At 38.1% G+C, this 23,441-nt stretch overlaps 1 protein-coding gene across 1 annotated transcript; it reads right to left on the bottom strand.

Annotated features, from left to right (window-relative positions):
* Positions 1–2,587: 2,587 nt before the first annotated feature.
* Positions 2,588–22,236, bottom strand: LOC576603 (E3 ubiquitin-protein ligase MYLIP). The gene is made up of 9 exons (XM_030990858.1): positions 22,058–22,236; positions 18,759–18,949; positions 15,606–15,767; positions 9,994–10,215; positions 8,670–8,853; positions 6,850–7,035; positions 6,184–6,393; positions 4,470–4,580; positions 2,588–2,902 (listed from the first exon to the last, which is right to left on the bottom strand). Exons 1-9 carry the CDS (start codon positions 22,142–22,144, stop codon positions 2,762–2,764), a joined length of 1,494 nt encoding a protein of 497 aa, XP_030846718.1. The 5' UTR covers positions 22,145–22,236; the 3' UTR covers positions 2,588–2,761.
* Between the last annotated feature and the right edge of the window lie 1,205 nt (positions 22,237–23,441).

The raw sequence follows: 23,441 nt of genomic DNA, 5'->3' as shown, positions 1-23,441 counted from the left end.
TAACCAGATACCCATTTTCAACACCTGGGTAAGGGGAGGCAAAGGTATATAAATGATAGGTTGTTGAGTGACAGATCACTGACACAATATGAGAGTAATACGCTTACCGGTAAATGTAAACACTGCATGAAGAACATGTGAAGGACACATATCATGAACATGAAGGGCATGACAAGGACAAATCTTTTCATGAATGTCACGAAGGACAACATCTACATTCAATAGGAAGGGCATGCAAAAGATGTGCCGAAAAAAAGGCAGAAATGAGACAATCTTTTTAGAGCCAGAAGAGCATTATCTCTGTGATAAAAAACATGAAATAACGCCCTTCTTGATTAAAACAGACAAAAGGACATGCATGACAGGAACATGATTATCATGTACACAAGTGTGATAAGGTGAAGATCGTCGGACAAATGTCATGGACCTGTGACGGATATGTGAGTGACAAGAGACAAATGACTGATATGTCACATGACTGATATGTCACAGACACGTAACAAACATGTGGCAGGCATGTAAACAGATAAGTGACAGACACCCAACTGTGACATGTCACACAACTAATATGTTACAGACATGTAACAAAGGTGTGACAGGCATATGACTGATTTGTCACTGGCATGTAACAAAGATGTGACGGATAAGTGACAGACACGAGACGGGCATTAGACAAACATGTGACGGGCATTAGACAAACATGTGACGGGCATGAGATGAACATGTAAAGGCTTGTGATGATGGAAGAACAGAGTTACATTAAAGGCATGTTATGGTATTGGATGGATGATCAACAAAATGGACCAATAAAACAACACAGATACACAATTCAAGAATGATAAGTTGCGGCATAAAAGGGGGCTTACATGGGCAAATTAAGTTTCCCCTACGGATAGCGGTACCCCAAATTCATGTGTATTTTGAGCACTGCTGTCATGAAACCCTTTCAAATGTGTGTGTGTGTGTGTGTGTCATTTGATTTTAAAGACGTGTATCAATAGGCGGTGTCACAAAGAGGCCTAAAATCCGGATTTCAGTTATCCTCTTTATTGCTGTCTGTCATCAATTATCCCATTAAAAAAATCCTATAACAGAGCAAGAAAATTCTTCCTTGAAAAAAAAATTTCAAGGGATTTTTTAAGGGAATTTTCTGTGTGACACTGCCTAATCAGATATGATTATTTACGCCTGGGGACAGACCTCTTATGTCACCATCTGAAAGATGTGACTCAGTTTCGAACCGGGGTTGTCTGAGCTAGTTTGTAGGCAAAGACAGAGAGCTGACCAAGTAAATGTGCCGCTAGACCAACTCACATCACACGAACATGTGATTGGTACCTGCTCTACATTCTTACTCATTTCGATAATAGCTTTTGTTGTATCCATTTCCAGATCTGAAAAAATAGTGCTTCAAGTACACTCAAGTTGTGCATGGTCAATCTTCCATACATCCAAAACATACCAAAATGAATGGTTCCGCTCAATTATATCTATGAGAAACATGAAAAACTTCTCTGTATTCAGGAAGTTGGTGCATAAAAATGGTGCTTTAAATATTTCTAATTTCATATATTGTTCTACGAAAAAAATCTACTTATTAACATACTAAGTGCATAGATATGTACGTAACATTCAAAATATTATATTTGAAGAAAAGAAGAAGATATTTTTAGTACACATTATTGCTCCACAACAACTCCATGTTACATACTGATACATTATACACATTCAAAATAGAAGATTGTTTCTGTTCGGAGCCAGAATACTGGTGACCATTTGTAAGTTTTCATTAAACTGAACCAAGCCACTAGTGAATTCCTTCATACTCTTATGCTTTAATACAGGCGCCTCCGTTCCCAAATATGAGAATAGCGAGTTTTTCGCAACCGGCAACGCGGCCTTCTACAATGCTAATCTTAGAGGGGGATCGCACTCACAGACCGAAAATTTATGTGTAGCGTCCAAACCTACCACGGTATTTAGTCGTATTAGGGTTGAAAGTCGAGCTAGTAAGGATGGCGAGCTCATTTAAATACCCCGTAGAGAGCACTTGCATCGTCGTGCGAAAACTCGCTAATATCTTTTGTAATACACCTTAAAACAATAGTCAACTGGATACTTCCAAAAAGATGAATACTTTCTAGGGTACACAATTATTTTTCCAAGACTATAATTAATGATTATACAATGGGTAAATAATGAGCAGATCTTTTGTAACAGACATTAAAGTTGGTGGAACCACAGTTTCCATGGGCAGAAGGTCATAATTCGCTGACACCAGACTTGGTGAAAATACCATTAATGGGTGTACAAGTCTGAACACAGCAAACTCATAGTCCACTGAACAACACCCGAACTGTGTCTAATTCCCTATGAGACTCCACTTTTATTTTTCTTTAAAACAATCGTCAACTGGAAACTTCAAGCATTAACAAAAAACCTGGATATAACCCCAAAAATGTATTTCTGGAGTCCACAGTGACCCCTTTTTTCCAACTAGACTACCATTACTCTTTCACATGAAAATGACTTTTTGGGAGCCAGAAGGGTATAAACTCATATGATTTTAACACAGAGTTAACATCCTTTTGGCTCCAAACAGACGTAGCAAGAGCCCTGTCAGACTAATAAATAAAAAAACTCACAGAGGCCCTTTCTTTCGAGTAGACTATCATTATCAGTCTTTCAAATTAATTAAAGGCCTGTCAGACTAATAAATAAAGAACTCTTTTCAGTCTGTAATAGAAGGCAATATTCGGCTTCAGGAGAAAAAGACTCTCTGGACATAGATAACCTCAGCTCTGCAAACCGGACACCGGTTACACTCTTTGGAGCACGTCTCGCAACAGAACATGTGACCACACGGACAGAACACGGTGGTCATCTCATTATCCAGGCAAACCTAACAGTAGAGGGCAGCAGAGGGGAGAAAGAAGAAAAAGGGGTAAAATCATAAGATGCAGGGTTTGTGCAAAATGAAAAACCAGGGGTGGTATTTCACAAAGATCCCAAGTTGAACTTATCTCTAAGTTGGACTAACAAATTATGGAAAGCCGTTAGCATCTATGAAAATATTTTGTAAAAGTTATTTCAAAAGGCATGAAATGTTTAAAATCATTCATATTTCTAATATCAAGGAGATTTTATGTTCTTCATGTGGAATTTATAAAAAGTCTAAATTATTTGAATTTTCGCTTTTGAATATATTTTATTTTAAGGCTACAAATGGCTCTCCATAATATTTAAGTCCAACTTAGAGTTAAGTTCTCTTGCGATCTTTGTGTAACACCCCCCAGGGCTGTAAGATTTTGTTAATTAAATAATGAGTTAATAGGTCTTGTCAGAGAAAGAGAAAGAGCGCTATCATCAAGTGAACCTACCATGTACCCATTGACCAAATATTGTGCGCCTTGAGCATTTGATTGAATGTGAATTTGGCATCTTGCAAATCTTATATACATGTATAACAGGTTTCAGCAATGTGTTACAAAATGCCATGTACCAGTACTTGTATCCCCAGAATGGGCTCATTTAGAAGTTGCATCAATCCATAAATGAATGAAAATAGACGTTTATTTTTTCTCTAATGAAGCAATGCTTCTAATCACTATAAGTAAATTTACCCCCACAAAAGTGACTTGAGCCATGCGTTTATTCATATTTGTGCTGCATCAAGTCTGTACGAGACTTGTTGGAATTTGAGGATGAAGTTCCTCAACAGCTGAGGAACTTGAGTGATAATGGTGCACTACTTCCAATAACTATACGTAAATATAGTTATTAGAATCATTTTACCCCTGCATAAATGATCCTAGCCATGTGAATTTGTGCTGCATCAAGTTTGTACCCGACTTAACCCTTTGTCTACTGAATTCTCTCTTTCCCATAGACATCGTACAGGGAACACTCGGCTCCAGGAGGCAATGGATTAAAGGGATCAGGTAACTTTGTCTCAGATTCTTAAAAAAAATCCTGGATTTAGCTCATGCTGCAATGATAATTATAAACCTTAGGTCAGTCAGGAACCCCATGACATTTACAAGCCGATCGCCTGTCTGATCAACAAGATATTTATGATTAGAAATCGAAATCAAATTTTAAGTTTTCCTAACGGTTTTCATAACACTACAATCTGTTGGGGGAAATGAGTACCTGGTATGGTAAAACCGGTGACTCAAAGATTTTCACTTTTTTGAGGCACTTCTTGATCATTTTGAAGCCCAATTTTTTTAGGGCTTCAATATTACACCATATAACAGACACTAATAACACGTAGGGCCATGCATCTCAGATTTTTAACATTCTTAAACGATGCCTTTGACTACTGAATTCTCTATTTCCCATAGACATCATACAAGGAACACTCGGCTCCAGTATACAATGGGTTAATAGAATTTGAGGATGCTGTTCCTGAACAGCTGAGGAAACCGAGTGCTAATTTCTCTGTTGACTCTTGAACGAGTTCGTACCTGACAGAGCCTCGATTCCTGGAGGTTAGAGAGCTGATCTTGAAGCTTTTCCATCATCTCCTCCTCGGCTGGACCTGCACTCATCGGGCTACCTCCATCATGTCTGCTGGCCTACAATCAAAGTATTAAAAAACATCTAACAGTACGATTGACATGCATGTGAAACAGCATAATCTCATCATATTAGGGCCTGTGACTAATCTGGATCAATTGAAATTCTTCATCAGATGGCCGTTATGTGTAAATTATGAAATGGCAACTTAGAATTGGAAGACATGCCATTCAAATTACAGGGGACTTGCAATCAAAGAATACATTCTACTCGCATTAGAAATCTGACGTATACATATTGCATGTCCTATGACATATGGTCTAGAGACAACTGCTCTACAGTCAATAAACTTAAAGAAATAATTCTTTAACTAAACCCTGCACCAAAAACTGGGTCCACAGGTCTCTTTTAAAACCTGAATGCAACCCTAATCCTAACCCTATATCTTTGATGAAATAAACCCAAGGTGAATGCCAGATCACCATTCCCCTTCAATTGTGCAGTGGCAACTGTGTGATTCAAACTTAAACTATTCAATAACTGGCAAATTTCAATGAAAGAAAACATTCTCATTGTCTTGCATATCCCTCAAGTCAATTCTTCACTATAGTGATGGCACCGGTGGGATGTGAAACATCTTCACTGGCGCTGTCATCTATCAGGTGAAGTAAATGGGGACCTGGTAGGAATTTATTCCTTGAAACGCAGAGCGCGTGAAAGCCAGGGCAATTATGCTGCATTATTGTAGAGCGCTTAGAGATTTCTGATTAAGTAAGTGTAAGGCGCTATATAAGCAAATCTAATTATTATTATTATCAGCACGTTTCTTTAGATTTTTCAAAATACCCTAACTTTCTGGGTCTAACAGATTAATTTCCAGGTAAGATCTTCTCATGAAAATATACCATGGCCCAGTTGCACAAAACTTACCATTGAAACCTTGAATTGTATTGGCTGTGAGCCCTGTTACCGTGGTAGTGGCCATTGATGATGGCAAAGTTACCATCAATGTCAAGTTTTATGCAATGGGCCCATAATCTGATAATCACATTAACGGTAATAGCGCACCTGTCTCTACAGGTGGATTTCTCTGGGTATGCTTGCTACACGTATCTCATTTCTGTGGAAATATTTCATTAACATAACCCTTCCAAGTCATGTGATACAATGAGATATTGCACTTAGCGCCCATACAATGCCATTTTTCAAGACATCCTGTGTAAATGGTCAATTACGTGAGCCATGTGAGCGAGTGGTTTATTGAGCTTCTGCAGAAACAGACTTGTTATATTCCGTTAAGGTAGACAACACAGCTATTTTATGGGTCTCCTGTAGAGACACAATAGACCTGTCCTCACCAGACCAAAGTTGCAAAATAACCTGCTATACTAACTAGCCCGATCTCAAATTAGCCAGCTTATTTGTGTCTTCAACAGCCCCCCAGTGCAATTAGCGGGCTGTTTGGTCTAGAAAATATCCAGAGAAATCTTGGTCTTGTTTCCCAAATAGCCTTCGGTCCAAGCTAGTTTGTGATGAGCGTTATCGTTCGGTGAAAACGCAATTTTGAGCTTCAGGAAAATATCCTGAGTCCGAAAATGGCAGTTCATTTTGCAACATTGGTCTGATGAAGACAAGCTTAAGGAATGAACGTTGCTGCCTGACCTTGTGCGGTAGAGTGCCTTCGGGAGTTGAATCCGGACTGGAATCATCTTCTTGAGTAGCGCTGGGTGGTTTAGGGATCTGTACAGGAGGCTGGCTACCCGTCGGCTGTCTGCTCAGTAGAATCTCTTGGGAATGCGTGCTTCTTAACGTACTAGACACTGGCCATGTGCGCTGCGCACCATAGTTCTCCAGGTCCAAGGACCATCGTTGCTGTAAAAGCAAAAGAAGAAACAGAATCACATGTCAATACATTTCCTCTTAAAGGTGCTTTGCAGATTAAACAGATCCTACTAAATCTTATTCCATGAATTTTCCATGATAATTTTCTCTTCCCAATTTCCAATATTTTCTTTCTCAGTAAAGTCATACTGGTATTGATTTTAAACAAATTAACACTTCTAGCAGCCTCATAAGATTTCTTGTCCATAAAACATGTTCTTAAATTTATTCAGTTATTTCTTATTTAATCAAATTTACTTTCCATTTGTCATGACTTATACAGGCCTTAAAATACAAAGTGAACTACATGTACATATGCATGAATGCTCTTGTCACTTTTTCTTTCTTCTTTATGGTTACATTCTTTCTTTTGCAGGTGGGAGGGGTGAATACATTGTATAAAATCGGAGCAAGGCTTATATTGTAATAATTTGTCTAAGTTCTCACATCTTGTGTAGGGCTGTTTCCAGGGTGTAATTTCCTCCATGCGCTGTCGTAGGCCTGGCGTCTGGTGTGACCGACATCGAACCTGAACACCTTGCCCCTCGAGGTGTCCGGTTTCATCAGGACGAGGAACGACCCAAACCCTGTGTGTGAATGCTGCTGCCTCACAACCCGCTCAACGCTCTCACACTGTAAATGTGAAAAAGGGTTTTTAATACAGGGGAGTCTTTCTCAAAGAATAAGATCGACTTTAAGTTGGACTTAACTATGGCAGGCCATTCATGCCACTATTTTCTCTCATCATTAATATGGAATTGGTCTTTCAAGGGACGTACAAATCATGGTCACAAATCTACAGAATTTACATTTTTTGATAGTTCATTATTGAAGAAATAAATATTATCTAAAGATCATAATGGTGAGAGCAACCAGTGGCATGAACGGCCGGCCATAATTAAGTCCAACTTAAAGTCGATCTTAGTTTTTGTGAAACACCCCCCTGGTTTATGAAAGGTGTGAAAGAAGTATAATCTCAATGCTATATGGATGATGCTAGTTAAAATATAATGGAGGAGATAAGAATAGTTATGGTCAAAACATGTGTGTGAATATAGCTATCATAATACACTCTCAATGCCAACTGAAACACATGTTTTAAAATTGGCAATCTTTTACTTATGACAGTTTAGCGAAAACGCTGCCCTGTTTAAAATCTGTTTGTTCTGAAATGTATCAAGGCTGGCTCATACATTAATCATATTTAAAATCCACAACTGTGCAACACTTGGAAGAAAGCCCTTTAAACCATATCTGGTTTTAATATCAAAATGAGTAGCAATCACATAGCACCTGTGCAAAATGGAAAACACATGCCAAGCCGATCATGAGATCTTGGCTGAAGTTTTAAATGGTTATTGAGGTTGCCAAGAAACATGTTGTGAACACAAATGTTTAGGTATCAGTGGGTGTCTTTTATTCAAGGGCACATTGTCTGCTTCGAGCCAAGAAATCTATGTAAAAAATACATGTAGTACATGAACATGTATGACTCCTCATTTCTTGAGCTCTGGGCTCTGTTCATTAAACAAACAAGTTACAATAACTGTTATAAGCTACTGAAATCGTGTCATTTGATTGGCTGACAGAAAAATGTTCATAGAATTTTAGCATTTGAACAAGTTTTCATGTTTTCATATGTGCATAATGCTTGCAGCTTTATGAATGTTTCTGCAACATACGCTCTTCATGATCACAGGAGAGCACCTGCATTAAAGTGTACATCAGCTGGAGGGTTTTTCATAAAGATCCTATGTCGAACTTAACTCTAAGTTGGACTTAAACACTATGGAAGGCCATTTGTAGCCTTAAAATAAGTTATATTCAAAAGCGAAAAAAATCAACTATTTTACACTCTTTATCAATTCCACATCAATAACAAGAAATCTCCTTGATAATAGAAAATATGAATGAATGGAATCAAAATGTTATGCCTTTTAGAATAACTTTTACAGAATATTTTCATACATGCTAACGGCTTTCCATAATTGGTAAGTCTGACTTGGAGATAAGTTCAACTTGGGATCTTTGTGAAACACCCCCCTGTTGTAAGAGACCGAAGCTACCTACTAGAAGCCATTGTTCTTCAACAGATTCAAGAACGTGTTGAAGCTGCTTACAAACCACAGTAATGAATATGACCCTCTGATAATACATGAATATCATTACCCCAAAACAAACATGAATTACTTGTATAGCTAATAGCTGTGAAACTTTTGTCAATCGTCCGTTCTTTCTAATACAGAACCATCCTCAAGCGTACTTACCCTAAAGAATGTATGTGACTCTGTGAATGCTCTGAACAGAGCCTGAGCGATCTTCCTGGAGCTGAGGCGGAACTTGAGCGCTGTAAGGACGTCTTCCACCCCCGTGCCTCCCGATGATCGGTAGTAGTGGACTGAGAAGTGGTTCTGATGATAGGAAACTTTACTGATGTCTTCATATTTGATACTGTGTGAATACAAAGCACATTACAAAGTTGTAATATTAATAACAAATTAACAATAATAACATCTGTAGTACAGGTACTTCTTGTTTCATACAGAATAGAAATTACATGACGTAGGACGTCTTCAACTCCTGTGCCTCCAGATGATCGGTAATAGTGGACTGAGAAGTGGTTTTGATGATAAGACACTTTACTGATGTCTTCATATTTGATACTGTGTATATACAAAGCATATTACAAAGTTTTATTATTAATAATGACAAATTAAAGACAGTCAATACTACTGGGCCAGAAGGAATTAGACCACACAGCAAGGTCACTGACAGGTGGTTATCTCATTAACTCAGCTCTCAACTAACATAAGAAAAAGAGGATCATGGGGGACCAACAGGCACCGATTGGGGAAGTTTTCTTTATAGAGGGAGCAAGTAGCTACAAGTAGGACAGTGGGGCTTTAACAATAACAACAATGGTAGTATTTGGTTCATAGAGAATAAAAACTTGTAACATGTACATGTACATGCAAAGGAATTTGGGACCATGGTAATTACCTTGTTATCTCAGCTGCTTTGTCGTTGTAGGGGTGAGAGAAAAAAAATTATGGAAAGAGCTGTGCCAGAAAATTATCTTATTATATCAGGTATCTTGTTATGTCTGACCTACATGTATTTTAGAAAGACAATGTATAACGCATATCACACACTATGACAAAATGTATTTCCATAAATTTGATTCCATATATTTGTTTCCTAAGGGCTTTGGGATTTAAATTCCCTGCTTTTGCTATGACAACCACTATCAGTAAACTAATCAGTACAATGCACATTCAAGGAATTGATCCTAAATATAACCTTTCTACTTTAGATCATTGGCAAATACAAAATGTAGATAAATTAAGGAGAAAGAAAGAAAAAAAGAAAGAAAATGACAAGATGAAGAATTAGAGTAGAAGAAGACAAAGGCGAAAAAGAAAAAGAAAAAGAAGACAAAAGAGAAAAAGAAAAAGAAGAAAAAGAAGAAGAAGAAAAAGAAGACAAAAGAGGAGTAGAAGAAAAAGAAATAAAAGAAGACAAACACAAAGAAAAAGAAAGTAGAAAATTATAAAAAAATCAACCCCAAAAAACTAAATATATTGTCCTCACCTGTGCATAAGTTCCCTAGCCTGTGTTAGGATCTGCAACCCTGTAGTACAGACACCTATAACAGCCTGGACCCTCTCCTTGGTCTCTGCACAGAAGTACTCCACACCGTACCCGGGCAGTTTGCTCACGTTGCCGATGAACTGGATCTCTGCGTACGTCGGGGTCATGGTGTCCGACATGACCTCACGATGAGCCGTCAGGACTTCATTTATTGTCTCCTCACTGTATTCAAATATTGAGAATGGATCATGTAAATGTAATATATTAAAGAGAAATATTTGTCCGACCTGACCTCACGATGAGCCGTCAGGACTTCATTTGTTTCCTCACTGTATAATAATAATCAAAACGTTTCTTATAACGCGCTTACCACCGAAGTCTCTAAGCGCTACATGTATATGCAAACATTGAGAATGGATAATGTAAATGTAATACGGTAAAGAGAAATATGGTGTCCAAAATGACCTCACGATGAGCTGTCAGGACTTCATTTATTGTTTCCTCACTGTATGCAAATGTTGAGAATGGATCATGTATTTTTAATAAGGTAAAGAGAAATATTTGAATATTTCATGTAAGAAAAGGGGGGGGGGAATCAGCATATGATTTGAATTTGAGATTCAAATTTGAACAATTACAGTGTACATTGCATGTGTATCGTGTATTACTACATGTATTACATGCACATGATAGAAGAATTACATTTGTACATGTACATGTACATTGTAGATCTACAAACTTGAAAGTCGGGGGTGCGTCTTTTTTTTTAAGTGTCGATTTTTGCCCCTCCACCTGGCACTGTGCCTGGCAATGTCTCCCAACTCAGTCATACCACTCGGAAACTAGAACAACACTACTTGTATGGCCAGATTTCCATTTGGACCTAGAGGAAAATTTGTCTGTCATCTTTAGTTTTAAAGAGGACATTGTTACTATTTTTTGTGACAAGTTTACATGCACAAATCGGCGCCTTCAACTGCACCTCGCAGTAAAATAAAGGCCCTTTCTTGCTTGGGTTTTTAAACACGGACCTGGCTTTGCTGCCTACGCTTTTTTTTGGCCCCAAAAATAGGGGTGCGTCTTAAACACAGATATTTTAATATACGGCACATCGTATACAGGGTTTTCAAATTGAGAATTTGTTCATGTTATATAATAACATCCATATAGGACTTCTGGTCATAGGAAGCTTATGATGACATACTGTACATGTACAACTAAATCCTTATTAAAGGGATTGGGTAACTTTGCCTCAGATTCTTAAAAAAAAATTGGATTCAGGTCATGCTGCAATCATAATTATAAATCTTTGTCATTCATGAATCCCATGACTTTTACAAGCCGATCGCCCGCTGATTATCAAGATATTTATGATTGGAATTAGAAATGTCAGAATAAGGTTTTCTACATGCGTAACGTTTTTTTATAACACTACAGTCCATTCTAGAAAATGGGTACCCAGTATGGTAAAACCGGTCACTCAAAGATTTTTACTTTTTTGAGGCACTTCATGATCGTTTTGAAGTGCAATTTTTTTAGGGCTTCAATTTTACACCATATCACAGACACTGATAAGAAGTAGGGCCATCCATGCATCTCAGATTTAGCATTGTTAAACGATGCCTTTAATGTATTATGACTGGATCTATACAGTATGAACAGACTTGGCCAAATTCTGAGCATGAGGTCAACCGTAGCCCCCCTCGTTATAATTAAGACTTCAAAGCGATCTCGCTCAGAGCCGGAAATCAAGGGTAAGATCTCAATTAACACTTGGCAGAGAGTGAGGGAGAGAGACACGTGACATTCAATGATAATCACTCTCTCACTCTCTCTCTCTGTCTCTCTCTATATATCTCTCTCTCTCTCTCTCTATATATATATATATACATGTATCTATCTCTCTATTTCTCTCTCTCTCTCTATTTCTATCTCTCTCTATATCTCTCTTTATATCTCTCTCTGTCTCTCTCTGACTCTGTCAGACTCTGTCAGACTCTGTCTGTCTCTCTCTCTCTCTCTCTCTCTGTCTCTCACTCTCTCTCTCTCTCTCTCTCTATTTTTATATATATATCTCTATCGTCTCAGCCTTACCAGGAAATAACTCTTCAGGTCAATATTAATATCGTGATTTATCGTAGGCCTCAAAACCCGTTTTTAGGCCTACATGTACATTGAACGTGGTAAAAGGGGGATCATTTTTTAAAGAATCATGTCAAGAACAAATGGGTCCCTCTTCTACATGTACATTTGTGACTTTGGACAATGGACAGTACAGTAAAATTTGGAGGTAAGAGGATTTTAGGCCTCTTACTTGCAGTATAGTACTGCGTCTTGCCTGCATTGTTTTAATCCACTATTCTCAGAAAAGGTCAAGCATAAAGTGATCACAGCTGTATACATGTATGTACAGTATGTACCTCAACATTTGTAGTCCTACAGTACATGTGTGGTGCATTTGTTTTAAACACATCATTTAACATTTTACCAGAAATATGGTTACATGTACAGGTATGTACATGTACAATAGTAAATACCTACAAACATATTTTTAAATGATGGAAAATATGTCCACAATTAAAGAATCATTTCAACTTTTGCATACGTACACTGTACATGTATGTACACCTGCATGTTTTACATACCGGTATTCACTGTACACGTTATAAACTGCATGGAGTACATGTACATGTACAATGTACTACATTTGTAGCACTGCATTACTGATGATACATGAACTGGGCTTTTTCCTCTTTTCACATTTAAAAATTATTTGTTGTTGTTGTACAGTATCTATACAATCATTCATACTATAATAATTATCATGATTTTTCATGAAGTGATATTGAAACAAATGCCCAATTTGATTTGCTCATTTAAAAGATCAGGAGTTAAAATCAACACACACTGTACAACGACATACTACAGGAAATTTGTGCATAGGCAAACACAGCCTGTTCTACTTTCATCCAGCAAATCGTTGGCACAGATATAAGATGCAAATAACATGTGTAGGTGGGTACATACACTGTACATACTACACTGTAGTTCACTGTACACATATCCGGCCCCCAAGGCGCAATGTGATTTTCAGATGGATTGATCAAAATATCAGACTTGTGTTTACTTCATGAATTTATTGAATTCTTCTGCAAATTCAATTTGTACGAGAGAACAACCTGCCAAGCTAGGAGGCTGCACATATGGAAACAGCATGGCCCATGTAATCACTGCGGGAAGGCAACCCTATGACATCAGCAATAGGTGCATTCACACAAGCTAAAAAAAGTGAGATTTGAACAGCAATGGACCGTTTACTAACATATTCATTTATTTCATACTCTTTAAACAAAGGTTGTTCTTGACAACCTGAAAGCTCGTCAAATGCTCACTGGACATAGCAATAAGTAATGTATGTATGCAGACTGGATTTAGAGGTGTTGTGGACGAGTGGATAAGTCACCGGACCGTGGATCAGAAGGTCCGTGGTTCAAGTCCCGCCGCAGCACTAATGTCCTTTGGCAAGACATTGATCTACATTTGCCACTCTCCACCCAGGTGTTAAATGGGTACCCGGTAGGATGCGAAGGCTAATGTGGTTAGATTAGCAAGTGTGCGCTTGTAAAAATGACGCCTGGCTGGAATGCTCCCCAGGGAGTGGAGAATGTGCATACATTGTGTGCGGGTAAGCCTGAATCCAATGACCGGGGTAATAATATACTTATCTGTAAAGCGCTTTGAGAGGGCCTCCGGTCCTGAAAAGCGCTATATAAGAACGAGCTATTATTATTATTATTATTCTAAGTATTGAAGTTCATTCATTTAACAGGTTAATAGAATAACTCGTCACGTTACTGTAGGTCCCCAGGAAAGAAACATCCATAAATATGAATATATGTCAATAGTAGTAAACCGGTCTGTTCAAATCTTTTTTGTGCATGTTCTCATATGACTCTATCACTTGTTTTTGTTGTTGTTGATGTTTTTCCTTTTCTTTTAATTGAACTTGGATTTTAGCATAAAGCACTCCACCGACCTTCATTAAATTCCAGCCTGCTCTAAAAGTAGCACAAAGCAATCATAACCTCAAATGCTTTCCCTCTCCTGACAAAACACACCATTCAGAATGCAACTTGAATTACAACATCAAGATCTCACAATTACAAATTTGTCTTTCTTTACAACCACCTAAAAAGTGAGATTCAATTCACAATTCTGAAAATATTTATCTATCCCTCTGATTGCTGAGTGTGTGTGAACGCCTCTACATGTATGTGGTTAGAGGCACAGTGGGTAGTCCACCTTATGACATCATCATTGTGGGTAGTTCGCTGTGGGCAGTGATGATTTGACATTTCTTGCCAATTACCAGTCCGTTAAGTCGAGGCATTGCTTGAAATTTTGCCCTACTTATTCTCATTCAGACATCCATGTATGTACTGTACTCAATTCATGTCTGTACATGTACATCGTGTTCAATATGCTTTTCAATGCCCACTCTCCTCTCCTACTAAATGACCTACTTGTACCATGTACAACCATGTACAAGTATAAGCTAAGAACAGTATTACTATTAGCATTATATTGGCCTTGACATTTTGCAGTGGTATAATGTGCACATGTGTATACATGTATGTACATGTAGCTACTGTAAATGGGGTAGGGGCCATGTCCCCCCCCCCCCCCACCCCCCAAAAAGGCATGAAAAAGGTAAGGAAAAGCAAGAAAACAAATAATATTTCTGAATTGGTATGCATACACTGTACATGAAAGTGAAATGTTAAAAAAATTAAAAATAGAAGATAACATCGAAGCTGTTCTTCCTGAGGTCCTGCAATTACATTGTGTTATTACCCCAGCAAGTGAAGTCCCAGGTTTCCATTTTCACCTGGGTGGAGAGTGGCAAATGTGGATTAATGTCTTGCCACAGAACGATAGTGCCAGTGTGTGATTTGAACCGTCAACCTATTGAACCACAATACTTCTTTTCTATTAATCTCTTTCCAATTTCTCTCAAAATCTAATTTAAGCATCTTCAAACAAGGAGGATGCGCGAAGGCTCAGTGGTAGAGCAGTGGTCTTGTAACTGGGAGGTCCCGGGTTCAAAACAAATCAATGCGCTCATGTCTTTTGATAAGGCATTGATTTAGCATTACCAAGTCACATTAGACCTGCCTTCATCAGCTCGAGTTTGCCAAGTAGCCCGCTATTTCTGATTCGGGGAAATAAGCCCGATCACGAAAAGGCGGGCTATTTGGCAGGTGAAGACATCTTGGGCTAGTTTGCAAAATAGCCCGCTATTTGTCCGGTGCGTCTTCAACAGCCCGAAGACTCGCACAAAACAAGCAAATTTCTCAAGCTAATATCTCAAGCTCAAGTTTCGAGCTGATGAAGACGTGAGTTCAGGCTAATTTCCTGAATCAGAAATAGCGGGCTATTTGGTAAACTGGAGCTGATGAAGACATGCCTTTGGAGAGCCATTGGCCCCCTGATTGCCTACATGTACCTCTATTGTAAGCATATACTGTACATGTACATGTACATGAACATGTACAGGTGCAAGCTTTCTTAGCGGTCAAGTAAAACAATCCACAAACCTCAATATGACTCACCTGAGATCTGGCAGGATAGTGTGGTACTGGGTGGGTAGGGTCTGGTCAGCGTCTCCCAGCTCTGCTTGGGCAATAAGGCCAAAGAGTTTGATCTTCTCCTCGTTTGTGACCGCATAGTGACCGAGGAGGAGTCTGTTCTTCAGTGTGAGGTAGAAGATATGTCTGCGGAGAATGAAGCAAGAGTCCAATTTAATGTACATGCAGTAGAGCAGGGGGGAAATTACACAGGGGCTCAGGGCAAATTACATGTAGCCCCTGAAATGCCCAAAAGAGCCCCCGAAAGTCATAAAAGGGCCCTCAACTCTTTGCATAGAGTTCAATGCAAAACAAATAATGTATGTGTAAGTCATAAATTAGTGATATCACAGTAGTAATATCAAATAAATTCTATCACTATAACCATCCTAAAATCAATCTTAAAGGCTTGTTCAGATACATGTATGGCACGGTTAACCACTGCAGAAAAGCCATTAAGTTTTGTTTAATGTGTAAAATAAATATCAATTGTGCGCAACAAAGGACTCTGTGCTATATGATTCAGAATTGTGAAGCAAAGTTACACTTTTTTACATATTAAAAAAAGCATCAGTTTGCCACGTCTTATCTGAACAAGCCTTAACTTTTCACTTCTTTTTACCTACAGTGTACATGCACAGTACTGAACTATTTCTAAAAATTAATACATGTACAGTGTAACTACACTGTAGTATCTGAAGGTAAATTATACACATGCAATTAAATTTTAGAACTACCCATCCAAAAGGAAAGATAATAGGGCTTCAACGCAGGGAACTTGTTTAATGATACAGAGCTACTCAGCGTAAACGATACGCTGTCAAACATTGGTTCAGTCATGCTGGAGACAAAAACAAAATCAATACAAATCTGTGAGCTAGCTCATGTGCATTGTACCATGCATTCACTTGTCTGTGATCAATCTAGAAGAGAAAAGTCAACATGATAATCTATTCTAATAATATTTACATTACAAGTTTGTTTCCCACACAAGCCAATCCATAATACATACATGTACACAATGTACATTACCTACATGTATGCATACAGGGAAAAAAATTTGCTTGATTACACATGTTGTTTCCGTTCGTCTGAAAACCTGTGACTACTGACTAGCCCCAATTTTTATGTACACATTCCAAACACCATTGTGAAAAATCATTGATTTTGGGGAGTGTCATTTACACAACATGAAAAAAACCAATAAAAATATGTTGATGTTTGCTCATACTTTTTGGTGAGTAGTGCCCATGCCCCACTCTTCAGTGCCCTGCATGCGTTAGCACGGAAGCGAGGAGAGTCACCTGAGCAAAATTCTGTATCCTATCACAGTTTGCATTTACACCGCAAAAATCTGTTAAAATTTGGCAGGTGTTTCAAAAAACCACACTTTATACAGTATGGTAGGTGGATAATGGATATTTAGATTTTGCTTTGTCGTTGTGTTTGCCGGTAGTTGCTACAGTTGTATGCAACGAAACGGAATGTGAGAAAAATCAATGACTTTTGCTTGGAGTATAATGCAGCTACATGTAGTAATGTATACCTAATGTAATAATACAGCATTTATTGTGCGCCATCGATCTAGTAAACTATTCTGAGGCGCAGAGGGATAGAATTAGAATGAGATACATAGAGAAGTGAGAAGGGGGGGGGGGAGAAAAGAAAAGAAGAAAAATGCATAGATGTACATTCAACATATAATTAACTAAAATAACATGCGAACATATATGACTTTAGATTCTTTTTAAATGTTTCTAGGGATTCTAGTGATCGGATCCTCAGTGAAAGAGCATTCAAAAGAGATGGCGCTGCAGAAATAAACGCCTTCTCTCCAAGACTAGACATAGTTCTTGACTGTTAACTGTTTAGTACAATGTACATGTAAATATAAGTTAAAGCATGTTGTATAATGTACTGTACTTCCTTGTTCATTTGAGTTCATCTCTTTCTACCGAAAATGTGAAAGTTACTGGGTGCAATTTTATTATCTTAAAATCTTCTATTTTAACAAGAGTCTAGACATATGTTTGTTTTGTTTTGCTTCATTTGTCCCCCAAATTATTCAAGGACACCAAACGACTACATATATTGTTAACTTTAAATTTTAAGTATTTTTTTTTTGGTAGGGGGGGGGGGGTACCAGTAATTTGTTGCTCCAACTCTTCATACATGTATTTATAACTAAACTATCACTAGTGATTGCCAGTATAAATGTAGCTTGCTAACGAGCCCTTCGTTGACAAAATGCCAGTTTTGCATGAAGACGTTATGTCGACAAAGATTCTGATGTTGATGACATTTAATGAATAATAATTACCGGTAACTGTGAATTAATTAAATATCCAAGAGAATAAAGTTAACATTTGTCAGGATTCCAAATAAAAATGTTCTGTATTTTGTAATACTTCTTCTTAGCTCTGTCAGTATTCAGTATTTCTCTATTATTGTTCTGCTTCATTTCATCCCTGATTGTTATTGCGGGTAGGCTCCCTGGAGCAGCAGTAACTGGTTCAGTGAGCTCTTCCAATTATTGATCAGTTCTTGTCAACAATTGTCGACATCGGTTAAAAAACTTATCCGCTGGGTCGAAAGAGAAAAGTTTATTCTAGATACAAGGCACTACTCTCAACTACATGTGTGTAATATGTGGGTAGTTCCATAAATCAGGGACCCACTTTGTGACATTTTTGGTGTCCTAATTATGTACATAAGGAAACCACACATATTTGTGACTCTGAGTAAAGACTTAAATAGTGTGTTAAGTGATTCTAGGTATGACGATGCAATGCTATGCTTGGAAATCACTTTACAATCTCACTCCACTATTTAATGTAAGTCTTCACTCAGAGCCACAAATACGTGTGGGTTCCTTTATCTGTAAGTAGGACACCAAAAATGTCACAAAGTGGGTCTCTAATTATGGAATTACCCATATAGCTAATCAGCTTGTAAATTCATATACAATGTACAGGTAGGAATACACACACAAAGTATATGCACATGCACATGTACAATGTATGTATACATGTAGGCAACATGACCTGTCCAACACAGCATCCAAAACTGAAAAATATTTTTTGTTTACCGATAAAGAAGATAACAGAACAAATTGCATTTTTGTTTTAAAAGTAATACCTTGTGATTGGCTGCTGAAGTTCCTGCGGAGAAACAAAGAACTTGACCTGAAGACTGAGTCGGTGTGGAGAGCGCCCCCTAAGTTGAACAACGAGAGGGTTTCTCAGATTGAGCCACAGGAGCTCTCCTCGCTTGGAGCGATAGCGGAGACCAAAGTAACTCTTCTCCAACAAGCCCAGGTCCTCACATACCTGAAACGGAAATAATAAATAGTTACATTAGGTGTACATGTACTAGACTTTAAAAGTGAACCTTCTTGGCAAAAGAAGTTGAAAAAGATGGTGTATTGCCCTTTGCGACCGACCCAATAATCTTGAAATCCACGGTCGGCTATTTAAAAAGTTTTTTTTAAACCATTTTTTAGAGAGAAAAAAGGTACTACAGCATTCAAAACAGAGAAATATTAGCCCAAAGAGGAAGTAAAAAATTAAACATAAAAAAAATAAATAAAAAAAATCAGACCGACAGACCCATGTTTTGGCACCTAAAGGGCAATTCAACATCTTTTTTTCTCTTTTTAGGCCCAATGTATGTGTGTACTGTACATATGTGACAAACAAAAGGCCGTTTCAATAGTAAGGCATTTGACATGACTTTTTGTTGTCAAAAAAAAAAAAAAAAAAAAGTGCAGCCACTGTTGTATTAAAGGTTGCATCCATTCATGATTTATTTAACCTTTGAAAAGTCGGTCTTTGATCAGTTCAGTTCAGTTCAGTTTATTGAATTCCATCTTTAAAAACATGCAATTTCATGTGAAATATAATACATAAATTGGGATAGTACAGTATATACATGTGAAATGAATTAATACAAAACAGAATAAGGCACAGCTGTAAAAAAACTAAGAAAAGGTTTTGTTTGGACAGCTTCTTATCAAATTAGATATAATAGAAATAGTAAGAAAACAATGATGACATCATAGCTCTCAAAGCTCAATTCGCCTCCATCATTTGAGCAGTATTAAAATTTGAAGTAATATCAAACAGTTGTCAAGTGCCTCAATTGGTCATTGTATCACACAAATCAAAACATGTACATTATGTACAAGTACTACCTGTACACCTTACAGTGTACAGTAAGTGGCAAGTGCACACATGCAGGAGATTGTAACTTTGTAAACAAACCCTCAATAACTTCCGAGTCAGTTGGTAACAACTTCCTGTCCGGAAAGCACTACTACTACGAAAGGTGATTCTGAAGAAGGATCTGTACGCACACATGTGTACACATGTGACCCTGTAACCAATTGACCGGATCGAGGCCCGATTGTCGGCCGATCACGTGAAATCGGATAATAAATTCTAATCGCTGATCAATGAAAATGATCGGGAAAAATCGGTAAAAAGAGAAGGAGGAAAAAAAATTGAAATTCATGAGATAGAGCGCCGTTTGCATGAAATGAAACAGCGCTGTATAGCATGAATATTTATATTTGCTGCGCAGCTCTACCGCACATGCATACTTGCTCTTCGGAATGTTGAATCGACGATACAACAAGGATGAATCGTCGGAGAATCACCTTTTTTCCCATAAACGACTTCTTCAAATTATAATTTCAAGTGGTTGGAACGATGCCCAGAGGAGTTGAAAAACAAAGTCAAAATTGTAATAACTACATTACCTCTTAACATTTCGAAAAAATGTAACCCAACCCGCTGTTTGAATTGTTTTCCTGGACGGGCTCAGCTCCCTGAAGTTCACTGTGACTGAGTCTGAACACATTTCTCACATCTGTAGTATGGTTACATTTTATTGCTAGTGTCAAGAGGTTTATTGACCAGTCTGCCTGGCATAATGCTGTGCGTTCTTTAGTTCTATCCCGTATTGATTATTGTAATGGGCTCCTCTCTACCATTCCCTCGACTAAATTTGGATCGTGTGAAACGGCTACATGTACAAAATTGGCCAGCCTCGATTGATATTTCAGGTTTCTAGGGACCATCCATCTCAGCCACTCTTGAGATCATTACACAGGCTTCCTTTGAAACAAACAATAATTACTCTTTTAATTACTTTTGTTTGTCTTCAAAATACTCAATAATCAAGCTCCACAATATTTAGATTACTGTTTGAATTTATTATACACCTGCCAGGGCATTGAGTTCAGCCAGTGATCCTCTCTGTCTCACATATTCAGTTACAAGTATATTAGCCCAGGTCAGCCGGTGATTTACATTTACTCTGCTTCAAAATACTGGAATGATCTACCACTTAGAATTAGGCAGTCTCCATCAGTTACTACCTTCAGAAAGGCCTTAAAAACACATCTTTTTTGCAGTTTGTAGTGGTAAGACTGTTTTTCTGATTACATGTACATGAATTTAAGTTATTTTAATTTTCATTCACTGGAAGCGCCTTGGGCCTGATGGGAAAAGCGCGGTCTAAGTTATAATAATATTTTAATAATAATAATAATATAATAGTTAGCAAGGTTTGTCGTATGCTGAAATATTAATTGACACTTCGTTTGTGCTTTCTAAAGGGGTAGAGTCTGGCGGCAGGGTCCAGGTTAGCGGGAATGGGTGATTGTGTACACATTATTTTTACATTTTTAGTAGGGGCGCTGGTCCGAGAAGAAGGACCATCCGCATAAATGAGGATCGTCTTCATTTTCACAGACGTTTTTTATTTCTTATCTGCGTGAAGGTGGTGCAAAAAAAAAAACGATTCCGCAATAATTTTCTAGATGCATTTTACATCGACTTTGTACAGACTTTTACATTATGAGTGATAAATCCTCGGGAAGACGGACAAGCTATAAAAGTAGACGGTGAACTGGGGTTATTTTCTTACGCGGAATCCGTTGTTTCGCATCGCCAACCCGCGGTTAGGGAACCCAAAACCCACGTCCACAGAGCGCCAATGAAAAAACAATCCTTATTTTATAGGACGCAATTTGTCCGCCTTTACGAGGATATCCTCGTTTATGCAGACGATCCTCATTCTCAATCTCAGACCAGCTCCCCTACTGATTTTGTTTTACATCACTCTCAGCTCTCCCGGCCAGGCTGGACCACACATGCAATTTCACAATCAATGCTTGGTAAAATCAACATCCTATTTCAGAAATCATATTATCACTGAGCCCTAAAACTTAGGCTACGCTGCCCCATTATATTTATAGGCATAGGGATCTGTACATCATATGCACATATTAATCATGCAACAACAAATAGTCTAGGCCTATGGCAATAACAACAATCATTATTTTACAATACAAGTGACAATAGTCAACGCAGTGCAGCGCCACAACAATTATTGGATTTGATTTTAATTAACTTGGAAATGAAAATACTTACTTTGTCGTATAAAACTTGTCCTAACTCCGAATGAGGTATTCTGTATTCTCTCACAACAGATGGACTTTCACTTACAAAGCACCACATTGTGGTGAAAATTTAGAGAACATGTCGTCTTACTCGCCTCGTTTCTGCCGTCCAGATCGCAATGAAGTGCATGATGTAGTCTATATACAGTGCATGTTATACGAAGAACTTTGTGCACACATGCTGAATGCTGTGCGTTACGCATTGTGCATGCACCGTGCATAAAGAAAACAAAAAGATTTTTCTGGAGTCAGCTCAAGGGGACACAGAGGGCGTTGGTTCTTCTAGGTGTGAGGTGGTACATGGTGTTTTGAAAATATTTGGCATTTGTTATCCATAGAGAGCGCTGAAATTCTTGATAAATGGTTTTCCATTTAAAAATTGTCAAAATGTTACTTTAGTTAGCGGTCTATTATCTCTGGAGGCCCCGCCTCTATCTCATATTTGACACACGTACCCATTTTATTGAGAACTTAATCAATTTTCTTTAGATAGGCTAAGCTAATTAAGCACCCTACCCACTAAGAATAAAAGAGCCCCCTAAAATGAATGCACGACTGAGAACAGACAGTCTCCCATTTGACCAAAAACAAATTTGACAAAAACGTCACTATAGCGGCAATAATCAGTAAGTTGATTGGACTGCATTAATTCCGTAAACAGTCTATTGATCTACGATTGTGGCTGCCTTATCATAAATACATTGTAGCTAAGCTGGTTCACTAGAAAATGCTGTTAATCTATTTAGAATGAACCATTGTGTTCGTTCCCTCAACAATAAGATTTTGGACGATAGCTTGTGTGACGTGCACCCCGAAAGTATACCGACATTCCTGGCGTGCATTCGTGTTCGGGATAGCCCGAACAAAGGCGAATGTGATTGGCTCGTCTGCTCGAACCACGTGATGTCTATTCAACTACCCATTCAAAGAAATCACCGCCGGGATCGGTTCGAGGTTACGTGCAATAGCGAGTCGTGACTCTCACCACTCTTTCCGCTCATAAAAATGAAAACTCTGTATTTCGATTTGTAAATTGACTGATTGTCATCAAAAAGTAACCAACATCAAGAACTGACTATGCTTAGCATTATTGTATAAGTCTTTTGGAGGATGGTTTTAGCTTTTGCTTTGTTTCATGGACTTTCTGCGTCGCCTCTGTGCATGTTCACTATAAAGTGAACGATCGCTAACCATCATGGCCGGTATGGACTAAAGTGCGCCTAGTTCCCCTGCGAGGGTTGCCGGTGCAAAAGGAATGCACCTCCAGCCCTGGATGAATTCTGGTGCTGGCAACAACGACAGTAAGTTCATAATTATTTAGGCCTATCTAACTTTCCAAATATTACAAAAGACTA

Source organism: Strongylocentrotus purpuratus, unplaced genomic scaffold (genome assembly GCF_000002235.5).
Source record: "Strongylocentrotus purpuratus isolate Spur 01 unplaced genomic scaffold, Spur_5.0 spur5_contig_844, whole genome shotgun sequence".
Lineage (NCBI taxonomy): Eukaryota > Metazoa > Echinodermata > Echinoidea > Camarodonta > Strongylocentrotidae > Strongylocentrotus > Strongylocentrotus purpuratus.
Note: the sequence above shows the minus strand (reverse complement) of the source record. Positions and strands in the feature narration are given on the sequence as shown.